The sequence below is a fragment of the Dendropsophus ebraccatus genome, chromosome 3 (assembly GCF_027789765.1).
Source record: "Dendropsophus ebraccatus isolate aDenEbr1 chromosome 3, aDenEbr1.pat, whole genome shotgun sequence".
Lineage (NCBI taxonomy): Eukaryota > Metazoa > Chordata > Amphibia > Anura > Hylidae > Dendropsophus > Dendropsophus ebraccatus.
This window is the reverse complement of record NC_091456.1, coordinates 157,711,187-157,734,030: the sequence shown is the minus strand read 5'-3', so window position 1 is coordinate 157,734,030 and position 22,844 is coordinate 157,711,187. Positions and strand designations below refer to the sequence as shown.

The window sequence follows — 22,844 nt, the reverse complement described above, 5'->3', positions numbered from 1 at the left end:
AACTGGTGCCAGAAAGTGCCAGAGATTTGTAATTTACTTCTATTAAAAAAAAAACCTTAAGTCTTCCAGTACTTATCAGCTGCTTTATGTCCTGCAGGAAGTGGTGTATTCTTTCCATTCTGTTACAGTGCTCTCTGGTGACATCTCTGTCCGTGTCAGGAACTGTCCAAAGCAGTAGTAAATCCCCATGTCCTGCTCTCCAGACTGGAAAGAATACACCACTTCCTGCAGGACATACAGCAGCTAAGTATCGGAATGCTTGAGATTTTTTAATAGAAGTAAATTACATATCTATGGCACTTTCTGGCACCAGTTGATTTGAAAGATTTTTTTTTGCCAAACTACCCCTTTAAAGCAAGGAGAGTAGTAATTTCCATGTAGAGAAACTTACCTGGTTACGCCCTTTAAGGTTGTAGAACCATTCAGCAATGCGATCATTTCTTGGCTATTTAAGAAACACAAATGACACAAGTGCTACGGCAATGGGTTCTTAAATCCATGATTTAGACATCATAAGGAAAGTAAATATGATGATTCATTTTAATAAGCCACTTTGATATGGAGGGAAGCGGTAGAAGTACAATAAAAGCACATGTGTTGTGCAGAATAGATGCGGGAAGGCGGCTTTATTAATGGAAATGGACATAAAGGGGAAGATTTAGAATCGGCTTACTGACGTGAAGTACAGTGCAAGATCATTGTGAGAGCACTAATGGCCGTTTAGCACCTCCTAAGAATAAGACCTTATGCAACATTTGCCACAAATGGCTTATTGCCTGCGCTCATTGTTATAGTAATAATATCCCAGCTGGAAAAATGAAGGCATGTTTGTTCAGGTTTTATTTTAGTGTGTTCAGCATTAGTATACTCATGATACTTAGGCTGAATCTTGAATGTCTTCTCTGTCTGGCTGCGAAATCTGACTTTTTTAATGCGTCAAGCCACATTAACTCCTCAATGTGTCAAATTATATGAAGACAATCTAGTTCTGCTAATTGCACTACCTTCATGCTATGTGCATGTTTCTATGGAAAGCCAATGGGGTGAAATTCCACTTAAATGGTCTGTTTTACAGCTAAAATGGCAATTGTAGGTTAACTTTAAAGATTGGCAATTACACTTAACATAAATTAACAATAATTAGGTTGGGCTAAGACCTTCAGATTTTAGTGTTACATTTAGATGGGAAAATTTACATGAAAATGCTGTCTGCCAATTTGACATTTGCTTATTATTAAAGAAAATATCTGGCGTGGAGACAGAGCCGTACGTGTACTTGCCTAATACAACTTCCATTATCTGCATTCAAAAAGACTTTTCCCAGGTCCCCCCCCCTCTCATTTACTGCTCATTATCAGGAAATCTTGACTTTTTACATCAGTCCAGCCCTGTATAACCTATGGAGAGGGGAGGGGGAAGGAAGGAGGAGGTCAGTCAGCAGCAGAGAGCAGAGAACAAAGGATTACATAGCGAGACCTGTGTGAAAGCCGCTATTCAGAGGTCAGAGAGGTCAGTGCTGACTTCAGAGGAAATAGCCCAGTGATGTAGCTGTAAATAAACTCTTTGTTGTCCTGTTTTGGTACCTCATCTATCTTAACCCCTCCTCTCTCCATAGAGAACAATAAACACGGGGGGAGAGCTTCAAACTGCTTTTTCATGATAAAAATGCATTTTTCGGCTAATGAACCCAGTTACAAAGTTTCTTAAAATTGCCTGTACTATTGATTTCTGCAAGAAAAATTTAAACAACAGTGACACTTAAATGGTTAGTCTTGTTGCAACACAGCTACTTGAACTTATGTGACATGTACTTTACTTCTATACTCCAATGGCACTATTGATGTTATAGTTTTGGGATGCTCTCCGTTAGGCTTTATATTGCTCTACATTAGGCTTCATGTCAGCAGTGACATAGAGCCTAGGAATCTTGTACCAAACTGATAGCATGGTTGCATAGCTGTGGGAGCAGTATAGCTAACAGTATTTTACTTGTCTGTGGCTGCAATTAAAAAAAAAAAAGTCTTTTAATCCTACGTTTTAAAGAAGTGTGGCCACAGAAATAAAAAGGGCCCTATTATACGGCCCAATGACTTTGTTTAAGTTAGCGGTGATCTCCTAGATCGGCGCTCGCTTACTGAGCCCGTATATGGCCCGATAATGGGGCAGCAAGGGCTGCACAGACATTTTTTACGATGTCCGTGCAGCCCTTGTAAAAAAAATAAACTCCTACATACCTCTCCACGCACCCTGACGTCCAGCCTGCTTCTGGCTCTGTGTGAAGTCACAGGCCGCTTAACCAATCACTGGGACTGTGCTGTCAATTGGCTGAACGGCCTGTCACTTTAGACAGTGCCAGGAGCGGGCCGAAGTTAGCAGGATGTCAGGGAGCGTGGAGAGGTATGTAGGAGTTTTTTTTTCTTACATAATCACCAGTCATTGGCCGCTCATTGCTATTACACGTAGCAATGTGCACCCAATGATTTTAGGTCTGGACCTATAGAATCGATCAGCCAATGATCGTTTTATCAACTAATCATTGTCTCTATTACATGGAGTGATAATCGGGCGAATCAGCCTTAATCTGCAATGTGCAATAGGGCCCTAAGCCTGCCTATACATAGAGGGGTTTTTCTGACAGATTTTTGAAGCCAAAGACAAGAAGGAATTTGAAAACAGGAGAAATCTCAGTCTTTCCTTTATGACCTGTTCTCTGTTTATAGTCCGTTCCTGGCTTTGGCTTCAATAATTTGTCAGATTGTCTGTGTAAAGGCAACCTTACTCCTTTCCACACTCTCCTACAGTTTCTCTGTGATTGACAGAGAGGGTCTCACAGCCGAATGTGCCCCCATTGTCAGGGTGCTACAGCTTGCATAGGGGTCAGCGGACTATTCACTGAAGTATATGGGGACCTTAAAAGTGTCCAGTATGAAATTACTTTTTTAATTTGGTTTTCGGGATAATTTGGACTCCAGGGTATTAAAGGAGAAGTAACGGACCTCTCTGCCTGCCAATCATCCCCTCTGAGCGCGCTGACAGGCAGAGCGCAGTGACTAGATACGAGCGGGGAGCCGCCCACCACGACTACTTCCCCGCTTGTATCTAGTCACGAGCCGGGGAATAAAAGTCATTTTCTCCGTTATAAAGCACCTGCTGTGGGCGCGGCCGGTACGTGCCGGGGCCACTCCAGGTGCTTTATAAAATGCTCAAGGGAACCATATCAGCTCAAAGGGGCTGATTGGTTCCCTTTAATGGTTTTAGTTGTTGGTGACCACTGATACGTCCTTTTGCTCTCAACAAACTGCACAATTAATATCAGTAAAAAAAAAAAATTTTTAACCAATTGTTCATCGAGATCTGATGTGTGATTTAAAGGGGTACTCCAGAGAGATTATTTTCTATTTAACAGTTCTCAGGACACAGTTTAATAGAAAAAAAAAACTTCTCTGGAATACCCCTTTACGTTCTTAATTTTCTAAGCAGAGAACTAGTAATGGAAATTCTATTTTTTACTAGAAATTGCTTCTAAATCATAGACATTTTCCGTGATCTGTCCCTGGTTAGTAAACTCACTGATCTATTTTGCTTCCAGCTTTTGCCCCTAAATTGAAATCTGTTGATTAAATTTGGAAACAATAAAGATTTGAGGATTATTTCTCCAATTACATTCATCCTCAGCCTAAAAAATTATATATAGTGGAAAGTGTGCAGCACAGCTGTTCAGAGTTCATACACAAGGGCTGTCGACATTGAAGGCATACATATAAAAGGAACATAAACTAGCAAAGTAATAAATAAGTGAAAAAATAATACAATGTATTTTCTTCTTAACAATAATAATAATTACACTGGTATTATTTTCAGAGACAGTCAGGACTCCATTTAAAAGGTTCTGGTCATTGTGGAAACCTTCATCTTGCATGGACTGAATTAATTTTAATGGCTCAATGTAAAGGAAAAATTGAAGAAGGTAACCTATCACTCGTCTTATTACAATAAGAAGCCACTATTACCATGGCTATAATGTTCATTACTATACTGTAGGACAAATATTGGAAATCATAAAATAAAAATTTATTTCTAGAAATAGTACCTCTCTTGTGTGTTTAGTATTGCAGTAAAATGGTAACATAGTTTAAAAGTCTAAGAAAATCATACATCTATTGAGTTAAAGCAACTCTGTACCCACAATCTGCCCCCCCCCCCCCCAAACCGCTTGTACCTTCGGATAGCTGCTTTTAATCCAAGATCTGTCCTGGGGTCCATTCGGAAGGGAATGTAGTTATTGTCCTAAAAAACAACTTTTAAACTTGCAGCCCTGTGTCAAATTGGCGTGGCCTAGAGTGACCATGCATTAGGATGGCACACCCTCTCTGTCCCTCCTTCCTGCCCTCCTCATCATTAGAAATGCTCCATGCAGGTATTTTCCTATTCATCACCCGTGTGAACACGGCACATGGGCTGGATCGTTAAGGCACCTGTGCAGTTTTCACTGCAGAGGAATAGGAAAAATCCTGCCAGTGGCATTACTAATGATGAGGAGGGTGGAGAGGAGGGACGGAGGGGTGGTGCAAGATTAGGGCACAGATACTCTAGGCTGTGGCAGTTTGGCACAGGGCTGCAAGTTTAAAAGTTGTTTTTAGGACAATAACTGCATCATCTGCAAAAGTTGTTTTTTAGGACAATAACTGCATCACCCCAGGACAGATCTTGGATTAAAAGCAGCTATCTTGATGGTACAAGCGGTTTGAGGGGGAAAGATTGTAGGTACAGAGTCACTTTAAAAAAATCGCCGGAGTTGTCCTTTAAAGGGAAACTCTATGTATAAACTTTCTGTACCTGTATGTGATGTAAGAAAAGTCCACAAATATTTTTTTCATTTTAATCTGTTGCTCAGTTTTGATATATCGATAAAAAATATGTAAATGAGCTGCCTTGGTGCCCTAGGGGCGTTCCCCGATCCCAGTATAACACCCCGCCCACCAGCTTCTTCTGCACTGCCTACGTACAGTATGCATCTGCATAAAGTAGTGACGTCTTATTCCCTGCCTCTATTTTTATAGAAGATCTGCGGGCTTCACATCACCTTCTTCATATGTTTGAACCTGCTGTTAGTTTCCCTTAAACAGTGTTATGTGCACAGTTTATGCAGCTGGTGGGCAGAACAGGAAGTGAAGCCTCAGCCAATAGCCGCAGACCACTGAGTGATGTCACAGGAAGGGGAGTTGGATTGATAGTTGGTGTTAGGTGGCACAGGAGGAACTTTAAAGTGAAATAAATAAGACCCTGCTGTGTTTCCTAAAACAGGTACAATCATCAAAATTAGGACATTGGCCTAGATTTCTTTTTGAAAACCCTGTATTAACCACTGTAAACCATGCTTTTTTACAGAAGCTTTGGAGATACTGATTCTCTCACTTGATCAAGCTGAAATACATCAAGACCAGATCTCGGCATTGTTCTTTATTGCTGAGTCTGTTCTTTATAGAATCTGTTGTGATGCCGCTCATAAGCCATACCTGTTAACTAGTGAAGTCAAGCTTTCAAAGGTACAGAACATTTTTATCTTATTATTCCTTAAGAAAACACTCATAGAACAGTGATATTTTGTGTCTGTGATAAGGTGCAGAATTGTTCTGACAGGTGTCATATTCATAGAACTAGTGAACAAATACTACCGTATATATAGGCTTATAACACCTCCGATTACTTTGAGTATTAGGATATTAAGCACTGCAAGATAGGACATTGGCTACATCAACTGTGGTCATATAAATATCAAAAATAACAATAAACCTAATTTATTTACTTAAAAGTAAAAAACAAAATTGCATCAGAGGTTTTTTTTTGTATTTGGACTGTTCGGCATATACTCCAGGTAAGACGTTATTCCCACGCTCTGTGCAGAGGATTGACAGTTAGGCATCCATTAAAGAAATGCCATGGCATACAGTGAGAAATCAATGCTATTATATGGCATACAGTTGCATACATTTGAGCTTTAAAATTTACTTCACATGCCAGAAGATTAAAGCCTTATTCCCATGTTCAGTGCGGCTGTGTCAGTACAGTAGCGCAAAGATTTAAACTGTTTCATAGCGCCCGGCATCATAATGATACATGATGTCAGGAGTTCCGTTGCACACCATCCGTATATATGGACTGTGCACGGAACGTGGAAATAAGGCCTCAATCTTCTGGCATGTGAACTAATTTTAAAGCTCAGGTGTATACAACTGTAGGCCATACAATAGCATTGAATTCCCATTGGATTCCATGGAAATGACATTTCTTTGATAGATTCCTCACTGTCATCCTCTCCTGTGTCGGTCTAATGTTTATCTATGATCTTGTCTTCTCTGGAGTCTTCTTTGTTTCTTATTCTTATCTGCTAAGTGTCTAGTTTTAAAGAGAACCAATCACCGTTTTTTTATTCATTTATTTAATCAGTTTTAATTTAATAATTTTTCTATATCCATCCATATTTTTCTAGACGCCTTTTATCTTTATTTCTCTTTTTTTTTATGGGCTTGCATCGGCTCTTTTCAAATGAGTCGGCACAAGACCAGAACTTCCTGGCATGCAGAGACATGGTGATCCCGCATTATCCAACGGAAGATCGCTGTCTAATACTAAGTGTCCCTACTATAAAAGTGTATTCATAAAGATACAGATGGCCTTTGCAGTCTGTATCTAATACTTCACCTAATTCTCTGTCCCAGAGCTGGGGGCTGCCATCTTGGAACTCTGGAATGTAGTGATGTCACCAAGATGGTGGCGCCCAAGGTTACAGCATTGGGACAGAGGATTAGGGGAAGTAATAGATAGACTGCCTTTGCAGTCTTTATCTTAAAAAATACATTAAGGGTACAAACACACACAGCAGATACGCAGCAGATACGCAGCAAATACGCAGCAGATTTGATACCGTGTTCAGTTATTTAGATCTAATCTGCTGCGTATCTGCTGTGTATCGCAGCAGTAAATACGCAGCGTATATGCCGCGTGTGTTTGTACCCTAAGGGACACAGTTTTTACACTTTTATAACAGCAACACTTAAAATTAGATAATAGGTTCTCTTTAAGCTGGCAGTTCACCTCCACTAACTGACGGCTGAACGATCACCCGGCCATCGCTTATCTCTCCCGTCAGGCCCCCATCCTCCCCATACACAGGAGCATTCAGCATTAAAAGTGTATTAGACACAAATTAGAAAGCATAAATTATGATTTACACTAGTTGCTATGTAAAGGGCAAACATTAGGATGCTTCCGATAACCGTAACCCAATAGGGAGTGAATTAATAAGCAATTACACTGTGTACATAATAAGTTGTATTTCTCTGTAATTTCTTTAACAGCTTGGATTTTTGGCTTTTATAAGACTTTATACCTTCTATCTCCTTGGGCATCTACACCATTTTGAGGAGCAAAAAAGCAGACTCTCTACATATCTAAAAGGTTAGTTTCCCAGCATATTTAGAAGGTTTATCATAAATAATGAAATAAATGTATATCTAAATGTACTTCTGTGGACAGTATGGTATCTGATAAAATTTAGTCCAGTGTATACTTGCATACAGCTTAAAGTGTCCAGGCGATTTTAAAAAACTTTGTAATTGGGTTTATTAGGCAAATATGCCATTATCTGCATTCAAAAAGACTTTCCCCAGCCCTCCCTCCCTCCTCTCCTTTCTCTCATTCACTGCTCATTATCAGGAAATAACGTCTTGTTGCATCAGACGTGCCCTGTCTGTTCTATGGAGAGGGGAGGGGGGAGGAGGGAGGAGGGAGATTAGTCAGCAACAGAGAACAAAGGATTACACAGCGGGAGCTGTGTGAAAGCCTCTTCAGAGGTCAGAGAGGTCAGTGCTGACTTCAGAGGAGATAGCCAAGTGATGTAGCTGTAAATTAACTCTTTGTTGTCCTGTTTTGGTGCCTTATCTCCCTCTCCATAGAGAACAATGAAGACAGGGGAGAGAGCTTTAAACTGCTTTCTTATGATAAAAATGCATTTTTCGGATAATAAACCCAATTACAAAGTTTCTAAATATCGCCTGTACTATTGATTTCTGCAAAAATAAATATATAAATAAACGACAGGTAACCCTTTAATGTTTTTCAGCCTCAGACTCTAATGTATTCTTCTGGTCTGTTCTAAGTTTTAAATGATTTTACCATGTTATCTCTTACATAGCCCTGCCAGCATGTGAAATGACGTATCAGCCGTATCCAAATGTTCTTTCATCTATGCATGTAATGTTAAAAGTTGGAGAAATCATATGTGATTTAGACACTTCCCAAGAAACCAAGGTATTTTTACAGGTAAGCATGGCGCACACTTCCTCTGTGACTTTATTATGTGATATTGAGGGGAGGAGGTTGGGAATGGCAAAACATTGCATGTAAGCGGCTAGTGAGATAGGGCTGATATTGTGTCCCTCCTCAGGTTACTTTTACATTCTGCAGGTAAGCATTAGCTATTTATTATTTTTACCGGCAGCTAATTGGTTAAACATAGCTTTCACTTTATTCTTTCAGTGAATTAAAATCCACTGCGAGAAGGCAGGGCCATAGACTGTAATGTTACCAGGTATCTTAGCAGATTTGTTTTACGGAAAACCTCTTTAGGGTGCGTTCACACCTACAGGATCTGCAGCAGATCTGCAGCAGATTTGATGTTGTGTTCAGTTATTTAAATGAAATCTGCTGCAGAAAATCAGCTGCAGATCCTGTAGGTGTGAACGCACCATTAAAGGGGTTTTCAATCTTGAAAAAATCCTTGACAGTACGGTCCCCTTTACAATGAGCTCCCCTTTTTTGGCATGGATGTTTTTCAAGATGGACAACCTCTTAAAAAATGTTTTCCTAAAACCTAATACCTATTATCAATAGGATAGGTTTTATTTGATCAGTAGTGGTCTACCTTCTGGCACCCCCCCCTGATAATGAGAATAGTGGTGTCGTGTCACCCAGGGTAAATGGAGCGCACCAATTCAAGTACGATATAGTTAAGTACCATGTCTGTGTTTCTTTGTGTAAAGTATATTGCACATATTCTTTCTATCAATACCTAATAACCTGATACTAGGTGTGAATTGGGTATAGAGGATTAATATGGTACTGGGTTTAAATTGTTGCCTGGATTTTCTTACAAACACTCACACTGCAATACCAGTGCTGCATTATTGGATATTACCGGAGGTCTGCTGGCATAAGCAGAAAAGTGTTGTGCCTCCAAATGCTATTGTGGTGTAGTAATAAACACCCAAGTGAGAAATGTTGCTTAATAAACTGAAATTGTGAATTGAAAACGCTCAGAAGCAGCAGTGGAGTTTAAGGCCAGGCACCTTATTCTGCAAAGGTGGGAGATCATTGCTCTCTCGGCCTGCAGCACTGCTGTACTCATCTTCATTTTAGACACATTTTTAATGTAATGTGACTCTAAAGTGTTCTGTGTGGATATGGTATTGCAGCTCGGCCCCATTCAGTCTGTATAGTTACCTAGGTTGAAAAATGACACGGGTCTAGTGTGCCTTACATCAATGCCAGTACTATTGAAATCCCACGTGGATTCCAGAGGCAGCACAGGAACAATCATATTCCCTGCTGTGGAGAGCTGCCTCAAGACTCGACTGTGCACGTGCTGCCTCCGGAGTGCACTGCGCAAACAAGAATTATCAGCACCTACAGATATATGGCAGCCTGTACCTGCTAGTTAAAGTGTAGCTGCCATATAAATATCATTTTTCAGAAAACAATAGTATAAATATTAATAGTACAAGTGATTCTAAGAAACTCCGTAATAGGTTTTATTAAGCAAAAAAGTTTCCTTCTGTACTCAAAAAGCTGTTTTCCTACCTCCCCCCTCACTTCAGAAGAAGTCCATTATGCTCTATGGAGAGGGGAAGGGTCGAGGGGGGCAAGTGAGCACAGAGAGGAGAAAAGGCAGCCCTACACACCATATCATCCTGCAATCTTCTCTCACCAAGCTCCCAGATAAGCACTGACCGTTCTGACCTCTAAATCCATGGTTTAATGTGCCCAGACAGTCTGCGAACAGTGGCGTAGCTACCATAGAGTCATAAGCAGTAAATCTTTATTTGCGTGAGAGCTGCACACGTTCCCACCGCACTGGTCTTTGTCAACAGCAGAGCGATCTGTCACTCAGCCTGCACGGGAGCCGCACCAGCTGTGCCGGCCGGCTGACTGTCACGTGAGACCGCGGCGTCCCTGGTTACTAGGGACGCCGTCGGGTCTCCGTGGCGTCACTCGGCTCCGGCGGGTGGAGTGTCGGCGCGCTCTCGAGCCGGCCGCCGGAGCCGAGCCCGAAGAAGACGCCGCAGGAGCCAGGTCAGGTGAGTTCCTGACATTACCCCCCCTCTTATGAGGGGCCTCAGGACCCTTATCCACTGGACCGGGTTTAGACGGATTCTGGGCATGATATCGTCGGACTAACTGAGGAGCGTGTATGTCCCTAACTGCCACCCATGTACGCTCCTCTGGTCCGAAACCCTTCCAGTGGATTAGGTATTGCAATGAACCTTGTACCCACCGAGAATTTAAAATTCTCTCTACCTCATACTCCAGTTCACCCTGGACGACTAGTGGAGCAGGAGGAGGTGACGGGAACACCGGTGGCACATATTTTTTCAGCAAGGCTTTGTGAAAAACAGAATGAATTCTTAAAGATGTAGGCAGTTTGAGTCTGAAAGTAACTGGATTGATGATTTCCACAATAGTATATGGCCCAATGTATTTGGGTGTCAGTTTTCCAGATTGTACCCTTAGTTTGAGATTCTTAGTAGAGAGCCAGACCTTATCACCAACTGCATATTGGTGGCCAGATATGCGTCTTTGTTAGCATACTTTTGGGAGGATTCTTGGGCTTTAACCAAGCTCTGATGAGCTTGGGCCCAAACTGTGCACAGTTTGGAGAAAATAGCCTCTGCAGAGGGGTTTATAGACTCGGCGGAGTGAACGGACGAGTATCTGGGATTAAACCCATAATTACAAAAAAATAGCGACATCTTAATAGCACGTTGCTCCTGGTTATTGATTGCAAATTCGGCGAGAGAAATAAAGTCACGCCATTTGTCCTGGGTATCCGACACAAAACACCTGAGGAATTGCTCCAGTGACTGGTTGACCCTCTCAGTTTGCCCATTAGTCTGGGGGTGAAAGGCAGAAGAGAAGGACAACACGGTACCCAACTTACCACAAAATTCTCTCCAAAACGTAGCAACAAACTGGACACCTCTATCGGAAACAATGTTCTCTGGTACCCCATGCAAGCGCAGAACATGGTTGACAAACAGCTTGGCTAATAAACGAGCACTGGGGAGTTTACGTAGTGGAATGAGGTGACACATTTTAGAAAAACGATCCACCACCACCCAAATGACCGTTTTACCCCTAGACACAGGCAAGTCCGTAATAAAATCCATAGACAAGTGCGTCTAAGGTCTCGTAGGGACCGGCAGGGGGTGTAACAGGCCCTCCGGTGGTCTACGGGGAACCTTAGATCTAGCACAGACTTCGCAGGTGTCGCGGCCGCGGCGGCGTCCCGCGTTCCGGGCCGCCGCCGCGACCGCTTCCTGCCCCATGCAGCAGCCGGTGTCCATAGTCGGGGACCCGGCGCTGCTATCACCTCGGCCCCGGGGGGCGCCTCACCTCTCCACGCTCCTGTCTCCCGCTGTGCCGGCCGGCGCGCGCGTCCCCGCCTCCTAGGGCGCGCGCGCGCCGGCTGTCTCAGATTTAAAGGGGCAGTGCGCTCCTAATTGGTAGTTGCACCTAATCACTCCCCTATAAATCCCAGCATGCCCTGTCCCCTGTGTTGGAGCCTCTACATGCTTCCCATAGCGTTTGGCCCAGCTCCCTGTTGTTCCTGTGTCCTGTCCGTTACCTGGTCCCAAGTCCCTGTTCCTGAGTCCTGTCCGTTACCTGGTCCCAAGTCCCTGTTCCTGAGTCCTGTCCGTTACCTGGTCCCAAGTCCCTGTTCCTGGTTCCTGTTTCCCTGTCACTCCACCTGTTCCCGTGTCCAGCCTGTCACGTGCGCTCTCACCTGCAGACCATTGCCTGTGCCATCTCCTGCCACGCCTCGCCTGCCGACACCAGCAACCAAGCCAGGGGTAGCGACCTGGGGGTCGCCTGCCGCAGCAAGTCCATCCCGCCTTGCGGCGGGCTCTGGTGAAAACCAGCGGCCCCTTAGACTCCGCTCCCTGGTGAGGTTTGTGCCATCGCTGGTGCCGGTCCAGTGGATCCACTACTCCAGGCGTTACAGTAGGCTCCAACCATGGATCCCGGCGAGGTGCCTGATCTCCGTGATGTCGCCAGAGTGGTCACTCAGCAGGCGCAACAAATCCAGAAGCAGTCACAGCAGATCCAGCAACTCACTGCCGCCTTACAGCAGCAGACTACTGCCCAGCGCACACCACCTCCTGACGCTTCTTCTTCACTCCGACTGGCCCTCCCAAGCAAGTACTCTGGGGACTCTAAGTTGTGCAGAGGATTCTTGACTCAGTGCACCATGCACATTGAACTTTTGAGTAGTCAGTTTTCCACCGAGCGCTCTAAAGTGGCTTTCATCATCAGCCTATTAGAAGGTAGAGCCCTGGCCTGGGCCACGCCACTGTGGGACCGTGATGATCCAGTTGCTGCCAATCTCCGGGCCTTCCTATTCGAGTTTCGCTCCGTCTTTGAGGAACCTGCCCGTGCTTCTTCAGCCGAGACTGCTCTCCTCAACCTCTCTCAAGGCAGCTCCTCTGTTGGTGACTACGCCATCCAGTTCCGCACCCTGGCAGCCGAATTGGACTGGAACGAGGCCGCCCTATTGGCCACCTTCAAGAAGGGCCTGTCTAGTCGTGTGAGAGACGTGCTCGCTGCCCGAGACCTGCCTACCTCCCTGAACGAACTCATTCTACTGGCCACCCGAGTTGATACTCGTTTTTCGGAGAGGGAGGAGGAGGTTCGGCATGAACATTTACTAACCCGTTCCCGTCGCCATCCCCAGCTGGCGCCGGTTTTCCAGAATCCTGACCTTTCGATGTCCCAACCCTCTCCTGAGATTCCTATGCAGGTGGAACGGGCTCACCTGACGCCTGATGAAAGAATCCGGCGCCTGGAGCAGAATCTCTGTCTCTATTGCGGTGGTTCCGATCACTTCCGGCTGGGATGTCCCCTACGTCCCCAAACATCCGGAAAATGCTCGCACCTAGGTCCGGTGGGACAGGTGTCCCTAGGTGTGAATGCCACCATTCCAAGTCTGTCTATGCCAGTTTCCATCCGGACTCTCTCAGGACGAAATCATCAGACTACTGCCTTCCTCGATTCTGGGTCAGCAGGCAGTTTTATTGCGGCAACATTGGTCCAAAGATGGCGGCTACCCGTGACCCGACTAGCCAGGCCCCTGTCTATCTCCTCGGTCACAGGCGAAATTCTTACCGACCGTGTGTACTACCAGACCGCACCTTTAGTCCTCCAGGTGGGTCCTTTACATCAAGAAGAGATATCCTTCTACGTCCTGCCCCATTCTTCCCCCGCGGTCCTCCTGGGACTCCCGTGGCTGCAAGAACATGCCCTTCAACTGGACTGGAGAACCGGGGAGATTCTCAGTTGGGGTCAGGACTGTTCCAACCAGTGTCTCAGGTCACCTCAGACCAAGTGTACTATGTCGTTTCCTGTCCCAGCCAAGCCTCTACCCGACCTACCGGCAGAAGACCAAGACTCGGCGGATGCCTTCTCTGCCGAGGTGTACCCTCTCTCCGTACCCAAGACTAAGGTCGTGTCCTCTCACCACCGGGAGAACTTACAGAAGGTCCTCGTCCACAGACCCACAGTCCCTTGCCATGTTTTACCGCCTGATCGCCTAGCACCAGTCGTCACCTCCTCGCTTCAGAGAGTACCCCCCGGAAAGACTCATGTTCACCCTGCGCTTCGAAGAGGTATTTTGAAGTGGGGTCATTCCTCGTTGGAGGCCGGGCACCCTGGAGTCCGTAAGACCGGCCAACGGATCTCTCGCCACTACTGGTGGCCTAGTCTGTTTCAAGATGTCAAAGACTTTGTGGCTTCCTGTGCCATCTGCAGGCAAGAAAGAGGGGGAGGCCAAAGGGGGGGGGGTACTGTCGCGGCCGCGGCGGCGTCCCGCGGTCCGGGCCGCCGCCGCGACCGCTTCCTGCCCCATGCAGCAGCCGGTGTCCATAGTCGGGGACCCGGCGCTGCTATCACCTCGGCCCCGGGGGGCGCCTCACCTCTCCACGCTCCTGTCTCCCGCTGTGCCGGCCGGCGCGCGCGTCCCCGCCTCCTAGGGCGCGCGCGCGCCGGCTGTCTCAGATTTAAAGGGGCAGTGCGCTCCTAATTGGTAGTTGCACCTAATCACTCCCCTATAAATCCCAGCATGCCCTGTCCCCTGTGTTGGAGCCTCTACATGCTTCCCATAGCGTTTGGCCCAGCTCCCTGTTGTTCCTGTGTCCTGTCCGTTACCTGGTCCCAAGTCCCTGTTCCTGAGTCCTGTCCGTTACCTGGTCCCAAGTCCCTGTTCCTGAGTCCTGTCCGTTACCTGGTCCCAAGTCCCTGTTCCTGGTTCCTGTTTCCCTGTCACTCCACCTGTTCCCGTGTCCAGCCTGTCACGTGCGCTCTCACCTGCAGACCATTGCCTGTGCCATCTCCTGCCACGCCTCGCCTGCCGACACCAGCAACCAAGCCAGGGGTAGCGACCTGGGGGTCGCCTGCCGCAGCAAGTCCATCCCGCCTTGCGGCGGGCTCTGGTGAAAACCAGCGGCCCCTTAGACTCCGCTCCCTGGTGAGGTTTGTGCCATCGCTGGTGCCGGTCCAGTGGATCCACTACTCCAGGCGTTACAGCAGGCTTCAACAAATGATTTTACGTCTCGAGTCCAGGTTGGCCACCAAAGGTGACGTGAGAGCAAGTACTTGGTACCTGCAACACCAGGATGCCCTGGCAACACGGAGCTATGAATCTCCTCTAATACTCGGAGACGAAGGTTCAGCGGTACAAACAGGAGAGATTCAGGTGTGTTATGGGGGGCTAGGTCTTGTGACTGCGCAATTAGAGTCACCAGGTCTGGTTGTAGGACAGATACCACAACCCCGGGTCTTAAAATCGTATCGACCTGATTTTCGGAGCTGTTTTCGAGATCAAAACTGCGGGAGAGGGCGTCAGCCTTGATATTGCAAGAACCAGGTTGATAGGTAATCTCAAAGTGGAATCTGGCAAATAATAAGGCCCACCGGGCCTGACGTGGAGAAAGACGCTTAGCAGTATCGAGATACACTAGATTTTTGTAATCCGTCAGTACAGTCACCTTATGCTTGGCACCTTCTAAGAAATGCCTCCATTCATCAAAGGCCATCTTAATGGCTAGTAATTCCCGATTACCAATATCATAATTGCACTCTGCCTGAGAGAATTTCCTCGAGAAGTACGCAACTGGCCGGAGGTGAGTAAGGGTGTCCGATCCCTGAGACAAGACTGCTCCCACCCCTACCTCGGATGCGTCCACTTCAACAATAAATGGCCGCTCTAAATCCGGCTGAATCAACACTGGAGCCTCTGAGAAGCAGTGCCGAAGTGTGTCGAAGGCCTTGATAGCCTCTGTGGACCAGTGTACCAGATCCGCCCCCTTTTTGGTAAAATCTGTAAGAGGTTTGGCTATGATAGAAAAACCTTTAATGAATTTAATGGGTTCTTCAGGTGAGGAAGAGACAGGAAGGGAAGGCTTGGGGTTCGGAATCAGTGATACAGGGTTTTTAGGGAGGTCGGGGGTACCCCTCTCTCTTTGTCGGTCCCTAAGTCGCCGTTCCACTCTAATAGCTAAAGTCATGCTCTCTTCTAACGAGTCAGGAGGGGGATATGCCACTAACATATCTTTCAGTCGGTCACTAAGGCCTGCCCGAAACTGAAATCGGAGGGCCGAGTCGTTCCACGTGGAGAGACCACTCCACTGCCTGAACTCAGAGCAGTACTCCTCCACTGGACGTCGGCCCTGTCTCAACCCAGTCAACTGACGGTCAGCATTGGCTGCACTGTCTGGGTCATCATAAAGTAACCCCAAGGCCATAAAAAATTGGTCAGAAGTCTGCAGGGGAGTCAGGGGGCAGGGAGAACGCCCACTCTTGCGGTGGCCCTTGGAGAAGGGATATGATGATGCCGACCTTCTGAGACTCGTCTCCCGAAGAGCGGGGGCGCAATCTAAAAAATAACTTGCACCCCTCCCTGAATGCACAGAACCTGCTCCTGTCCCCCGAGAACTTATCTGGGAGCTGAACGGGTGGCTCAGGAGGTGTTGGGGAGGTTACCGTGAATTGTCGGGGTGTTGTCTCTTGGTCTTGGACCCTTACAGCAAGCTCCTGAACCATAGTGTTGAGCCGCTGCATTTGGTCCACGATATTAGACATGGCCGTTCGATTGTCCATGAGGGAACGGCAGTAAGAAGGCTGGCTATTCTGTCAGGAATAACAAACACAACCAGACAGTGGGTCCTGAACTGAACCCACCCACTGTCACCTGCCTACTTGCCTCAGTCGACCCTAGGCGGTCGCGGACAACCACGGAGACGTTCCCTACGCTGCGTACGTGACACACAGAACAAGACGGACAGACAAACACAATAAAGAATAGTCAAACAATCCAGGTCAAACCACATGGGCAACGTAGTACAAAGTCAGGAACACAAGGGATAGTCAAAAGTCAGGCGGAGGTCAGAACACGAGTAATCAGGCAGAAGGTATTAGGACGGGGTTCGCAGGAATAGGACGGGGGGAGCTGGGATCAGAATGAACTAATAGCCAGCGATTACCAACTGGCTTAAACTTCACTTTATACTGGATCAGGAGCCCGGACCAGAAACTGATTGGTCCGGTCTCCTGATTCCAGTAGCAATACAGCTGCAGCGATGCAGGCCGAGTGGCAGAGCGATCTGTCACTCAGCCTGCACGGGAGCCGCATCAGCTGTGCCGGCCGGCCGGCTGACTGTCACGTGAGACCGCGGCGTCCCTGGTTACTAGGGACGCCGTCGGGTCTCAGTGACGTCACTCGTCACTTTGTGTCAGCCGAGCCCGAAGAAAACGCCGCAGGAGCCAGGTCAGGTGAGTTCCTGACAACCACCTTGGTAACTATTTAACTGCCATGGGGTTAAAAAACAATAAACAGCTATTGCTCACCTGCCCACTATCCTCTGGCACGCTCCTGCTTCAATCTCCTGGTCCCTCCTCACTGGCAGCCCGCTCAGCTGATCTCTGAGCTTTTCTGTTGCAGCCAGTGTTTGGCTGAGCAGGTTGCCAGTGTGCAAGGACCTGGAAACTCGCTACTTGTGAACACAACCTAAAGGTAGACCTGTCAGCAGTTTGAGATAAATATGTCTGCAGTTGCCCAGGGGGTGGATCTTCTTCTTAGATGCCCAGATCTGTATATTGAGAGTATTCCTGACCCCTACAGCTACCATATGATCTGATTGGATGCTTGAATTATCAGTCATAGCTAAGTGAAGGGGCTTCATCACTGTTAGTAGGTTTCTTATAAACGTATAGTTAAAGTATAATCTATATAAATCTTATACTGACCACAGTGTACAAACGATATTTCGGTTCCTGGGCTGATATTGGTGGCACTTGCGGAACTGTGACTCTAATGTAAATGTGTGAAACATTTTACAAGCTTTACAAAACTGGGATATGTTTCTATCGTAAGGATTAATGCGACTCTGTACCCACAATCTGACCCTCCCAAACCTCTTGTACCTTCAGGTAGCTGCTTTTAATCCAAGATCCGCCCTGGGGTCCGTTCGGCAGGTGATGCAGTTATTGTCCTAAAAAACAACTTTTAAACTTGCAGCCCTGTGTCAAATTGGCGTGGCCTAGAGTGTGTGTGCCCAAGCCTTGCACCGTCTCTCTGTCCCTCCTCCCCACCCTCCTCATCATTAGGAATGGCCTGGGCAGTATTTTTCCTATTCATCACTAGTGTGGACACTGCACAGGTGCCTTAACGATCCAGCACAGGTGCAGTGTTCAGACAGGTGATAAATAGGATAAATGCTGTATTTGTGAGCCGAGAAGAAGCGTTTTACACATGAAACGGCCGTCGCTCTGTTTATTTTTGAATAGTACCTGCTGTTGATGCCTTCTATGTCCAAATAAAGCATCTTTTAACCGATTTTGGTGAGCTGCCGCACTTCATCTTATCCTTTTGTGCGAAGACTTTACTGGACTGTTTTCTCAAGCTAAGCACCACCTACGGTAGAGTTACACAAACCAAGGGAGAGTCACGGTAAGGTCCAAGTTTGGTCTCCTATAATCTGGGACAGTGCCAACATACACATCTTGTGTGAGTTTATAAATAGGAAAAATCCTACCCAGGGCATTCCTAATGAGGAGGGCAGGGAGGAGGGATGGAGGGGCGGTGCAAGGCTTGGGCACGCACACTCTAGGCCACGCCAATCTGACACAGGGCTGCAAGTGTAAAAGTTGTTTTTTAGGACAATAACTGCATCACCTGCCGAACGGACCCCAGGACAGATCTTGGATTAAAGGCAGCTATCTGAAGGTACAAGCGGCTTGGGGGGTCAGATTGTGGTTGCAGAGTTGCTTTAAGGACCTGTAACCCCCCCCCCCATATACCATTGTGTACTGCCTGCTTAGTTGGCCTCATGAAAAGAACGTTTTTGGTTCTTTCCTTTGCAAACTATAGTGCGTTCTTCATCATAAAATATGTGTCTGCTGGAGAAATATGTGATTTATTCTTTGATAAGATGTGGCACCATGTTTTCTTGGCATTGTTATTCAGGTATTTCTCCTTATGTCTTACAGAAACAACCAGATCTCCAAGACAAATTGAGTTTCGATTCGAGAGCAGCTGAAACAGACACATTTCTCTGGCACGCGCTTATGATTTGGCAGCATGTTCCAAATAATAGTACAAATTTACATGATGTTAGCAAGCATCTTCTCCTCCTAAAGGAACGGCTACATCAAGAAAACTGGTTTGTATTAAAAAAGAGTTTATTGCCTGCATAACATTACCAAAAATTTACATAGTAATTTAATTTGGCAATTGCAGAAAATATTGTCCTTTATATTGTGAACCTTGTGATTTTCCCATAATGCTTGTCTTTTATCGTCGTTTTAGCTGAGGTCTTGTGGCAAATTAAAGAATTTGCCTTTCAGCACAGATTTTTTTTTTTATGGCTTACTGTTCAGAATGGGTAATAGTGAGATTATTGGAGTAGGGTAAGTCCTTAGGATGTGTTCACACGGGCAAAAAAAAAATCAGTGAAGATTTTACAGCATGGTTTTTGGTGCAGAACTGTTTTAAAAAAATGGCCGCAAATAATATTGATCATAATTATTTGCGGCCCATAGTGGGAACATATCCTTAGTAAGAAACTCTCTGCCCATGCTAACTGAGGTGGGTCCCAAGGGAGCAACCCTTAAGGAGCAACCCTTAAGACTAAACTTAACTAAACTTTTTGCAAAGACACACGCAAAAAAAAAAAACGCCACAGCATTTTTTTAAGCAGAACCTCAGTGGCCAGGAAAGTGTCACTGTCGTTTAAATTGTCTTTACAAAAATCAATAGTACAAGCGATTTTAAGAAACTTTGTAATTGGGTTTATTAGCTGAAAAATGCATTTTTATTATGAAAAAGCAGTCTGAAGCTCTCCCCCCGTCTTCATGGTTCTTTATGGAGAGGGGAGGAGGGAGATGAGGCACCAAAACAGGACAACAAAGAGTTAATTTACAGCTACATCACTGAGCTGTTTCCTCTAAAGTCAGGATTGACCTCTCTGGCCTCTGAATACCAGCTTTTACACAGTTCCCACTGTGTTATCCTTTGTTCTCTGCTCTCTGCTGGCGACTAATCTCCCTCCTCCCCCCTCCCCTCTCTATAGGTTACACAGGGCTCGACTGATAAAAAGGGTCGAGATTTCCTAATAATGAGCAGTGAATGAAAGAGAGGAGGAAGGGAGGGGGACCTGGGAAAGTCTTCTTGAATGCAGATAATGGCATATTTGCCTAATAAACCCAATTAAATAGTTTCTTAAAATCGCCTGGACTATTGATCTCTGCAAAAAAAACAAAAAAAAAAACGAGGGACACTTTAATGGAAATTTATGAAATGCTATACTTGGCTTTTTTTGTGGCGTTTTCTCCCCTCTTTTGCAGTTTTTGCAAAACGCAGCAAAAGTTTTTTCGTTTTTTGAGTTGTTTTTTTTTTTTTTTTTCATGGGAATTGTGTTATTTCTCTCCTATAGAGTTCAATGGGATTTTTTCTGTTTGTCTCGAACACCAACGGAAAAAAAAGTCAATTACACCTAAAGTCAAAAACTTCAAAAAAAAATCTTTTCCAGTTTTTCTCGCATTTTTATTTTTTGGAGACCAGAAAAACGCTACAATAAAGCAGGAGCAGCAGCCGGTCGTGCTATGTGTCAGTGTGGAGATCAGCGTGTGCGCAGTATGGTGTATATGGCTGTATACAGTATATGTGTATGAGAGGCACAAGGGTCACATTAGTATCATGCGCCCTCTATGTAATGCATCATAGCCAGTAACATATCTGACCCCCATAACTGCAGCTCAGTATGCGACGCCCCTTGGCCCCTGGGGGCCACTCCGCTATACAGATGTTGTGAGGGTGCAGGAATCGGGGCAGCTGTAGGATGTAGTGGTCACGGTTTAAGCACGAGGGTGCTACAGCTGGAAGCCGGGCTCCTGACCATGCGGGGATACTGGGCGTGCGATTCTTCGTTGTCCTTAGTCAGGGCACCAATGATCACACCAATGCCAAGGTTCAGAAACAACGGTAGTTGTATATTTATTGTAACGGTGGTAACTAGTAGCAACAGTCTCTCCGGATGCAACCGGGAATAAGGCAATCTTGAATAAAGCAGAATAATGGGTGATGCTGCAATAGGCTGTGAGATTAGCGTGCTGAATAATGGGAGTAGTAGTGATACTGAAGCTGAGATGCTGGGTGGAATGAGACTTGAATTGAATACTTGCTGTTGATGATTTGAGAAGATGATGATGAGAGGAACTGAAGAATGACTGAAGAATCGACACCCAGATGAGAATCTTGAGACTTGAGACAGGAACACAGCCAGTGGACTGGAGCAGCAGAGCACAACGCAGGCCTCTCTCTTTGGCAGGGAGAGAGAGGACTAACAGACAACCTATCCCCTTGATGGTAGGGAATAGACTGAGGTAGCACAGGAAGTCACATGGTAACCCAGCCAAAAGCTCGATGACCATTGGTGTTACCATGGAAGCAGGGCACAGTCACGTGACATCCAGCCATTGCATCATCACACCATTAGGCATATACAGAGGAATATACACGAGAAGTACCATCCTTGAACACTAGGAGGCGACATAATACACGCAGTTTGCAGTGGACCATAGCTTTCCAGAACAGAACTGTTTATAATGAAAGTGTGAGCATAAGAAGGGCTGTTCTGGGACACTGCATACCTCCCTACTAGAAATGAGCCGACTTCGGCGAACCACAAGCTGAGGTAGATGTGGCCGAAAGAACATAGAGGACCAGGACAACAAGACAAGAGGAAGGAATGTTAGTGTGAGTGAATCTGTAGATGTGTGTTTCCCACGCTCAAGGCACAGGTGACAAGAGAAATATGAAGAAAAAGAAAACCCTAGTGGCAGGACTTCACCTAGGGGTGCCTAACGTACTCTGGTTACAGGTAGTTAGTGCGTGGACCATCTGACATGGGAGCCAGGACAACTTAACTGCTGGCGGGCGACCCTCCATATTCCAGTCAGTTTGACAGTAGGTTTCCTGTATAAAGTGTTACCCTACTAATGGAGAACTGTGAAGACCTGTGTATTCCCTTGGCGTGTTTGTGAAATGTCTTGGATACCTGGAAGAGAATAGAACAAAATAATAAAAGCAAGCATACATCTGGGCGCCCATGCATATGGGTCAATCATACAACACAATTACTCAATAGGCCAAACACACGAAAGGGTATCCAAGGTGCAATATGTATGGACCAGTGTGAATGTTAGGTATGACTATGTGTGATAACTACTGTGTTGGGACAAGACAGAGGTGAACAAATACTGGAAACAAAAGGAAGGGCAATACAAAAGACAACAAATACTGTGAGGTCCTGAGGAGAACTGGCTCACATGACTCTGAAGGAAACCTGAGAGAAATCTGAATGAAAATCTTAAGAAAATCTGCATCCAAACTGGCTCAACTAAATCTTTCCAGCTGTAGATATAATAATAATACACAATAAGATTATGCATGGAGAAAATAGAAGACTCTTCTGAAAAAATACACTTCTTAGAAAATACACTTTCTCTGAGGCTATAGATATAAATATGTAGACTGACTTCTTTACTCAGAGGAGGAGGAAACTGTCTGACTCTGACATGAGAACATACACTGTGAGAAATACTTTTTCAAAGGACACACTTTACTCTGAGACTATCTAACTGACTTTTCTGCTCACTCAGAGGTAGGAAAATATATATAAGACTCTGACATGAAAATAGACTTTTGACTACTGAAGTGCAATACTGAAGTGCAATAATGAAGTGCAATAATAAACCGCTGACAATCACATACTCTGGAAAATGCTTTAGGAAGGAGTGGATAAGTGTCTCTGTGTGGTAGAGTCTCTTTAGGCAACATAGAACATCGTCCATGTAAAGGCTCTGGGACAGGCACTGAAGAACAGTTTGGTCAAGGAGTGTCCATCAGCACATAGCTGGTTAGTACAGGGACTTGGTCAGGAGGACCAGGCACGAACCTTGAACGTTGCAGGAACTTCACACAGCAAACAACAACAGAACAGGAACAGTTAAGGACT

The 22,844-nt window shown here is 45.7% G+C and overlaps 1 protein-coding gene across 14 annotated transcripts in view; it reads left to right on the top strand.

Annotated features, from left to right (window-relative positions):
• The window catches only part of TMEM232 (transmembrane protein 232), a 184,936-nt gene that overhangs the window by 61,393 nt on the left and 100,699 nt on the right, over window positions 1–22,844 (top strand). For 13 of the 14 annotated variants that reach the window (XM_069962985.1, XM_069962990.1, XM_069962980.1 and 10 more), the window contains 5 exons: window positions 3,862–3,967; window positions 5,389–5,546; window positions 7,359–7,458; window positions 8,195–8,322; window positions 18,817–18,989. In XM_069962985.1, coding sequence (XP_069819086.1) covers window positions 3,862–3,967; window positions 5,389–5,546; window positions 7,359–7,458; window positions 8,195–8,322; window positions 18,817–18,989 — 665 coding nt within the window. Of the gene's footprint in view, window positions 1–1,429; window positions 1,510–3,861; window positions 3,968–5,388; window positions 5,547–7,358; window positions 7,459–8,194; window positions 8,323–18,816; window positions 18,990–22,844 lie in introns of those variants that run through there. The other variant, XM_069962992.1, reaches the window with a different exon arrangement.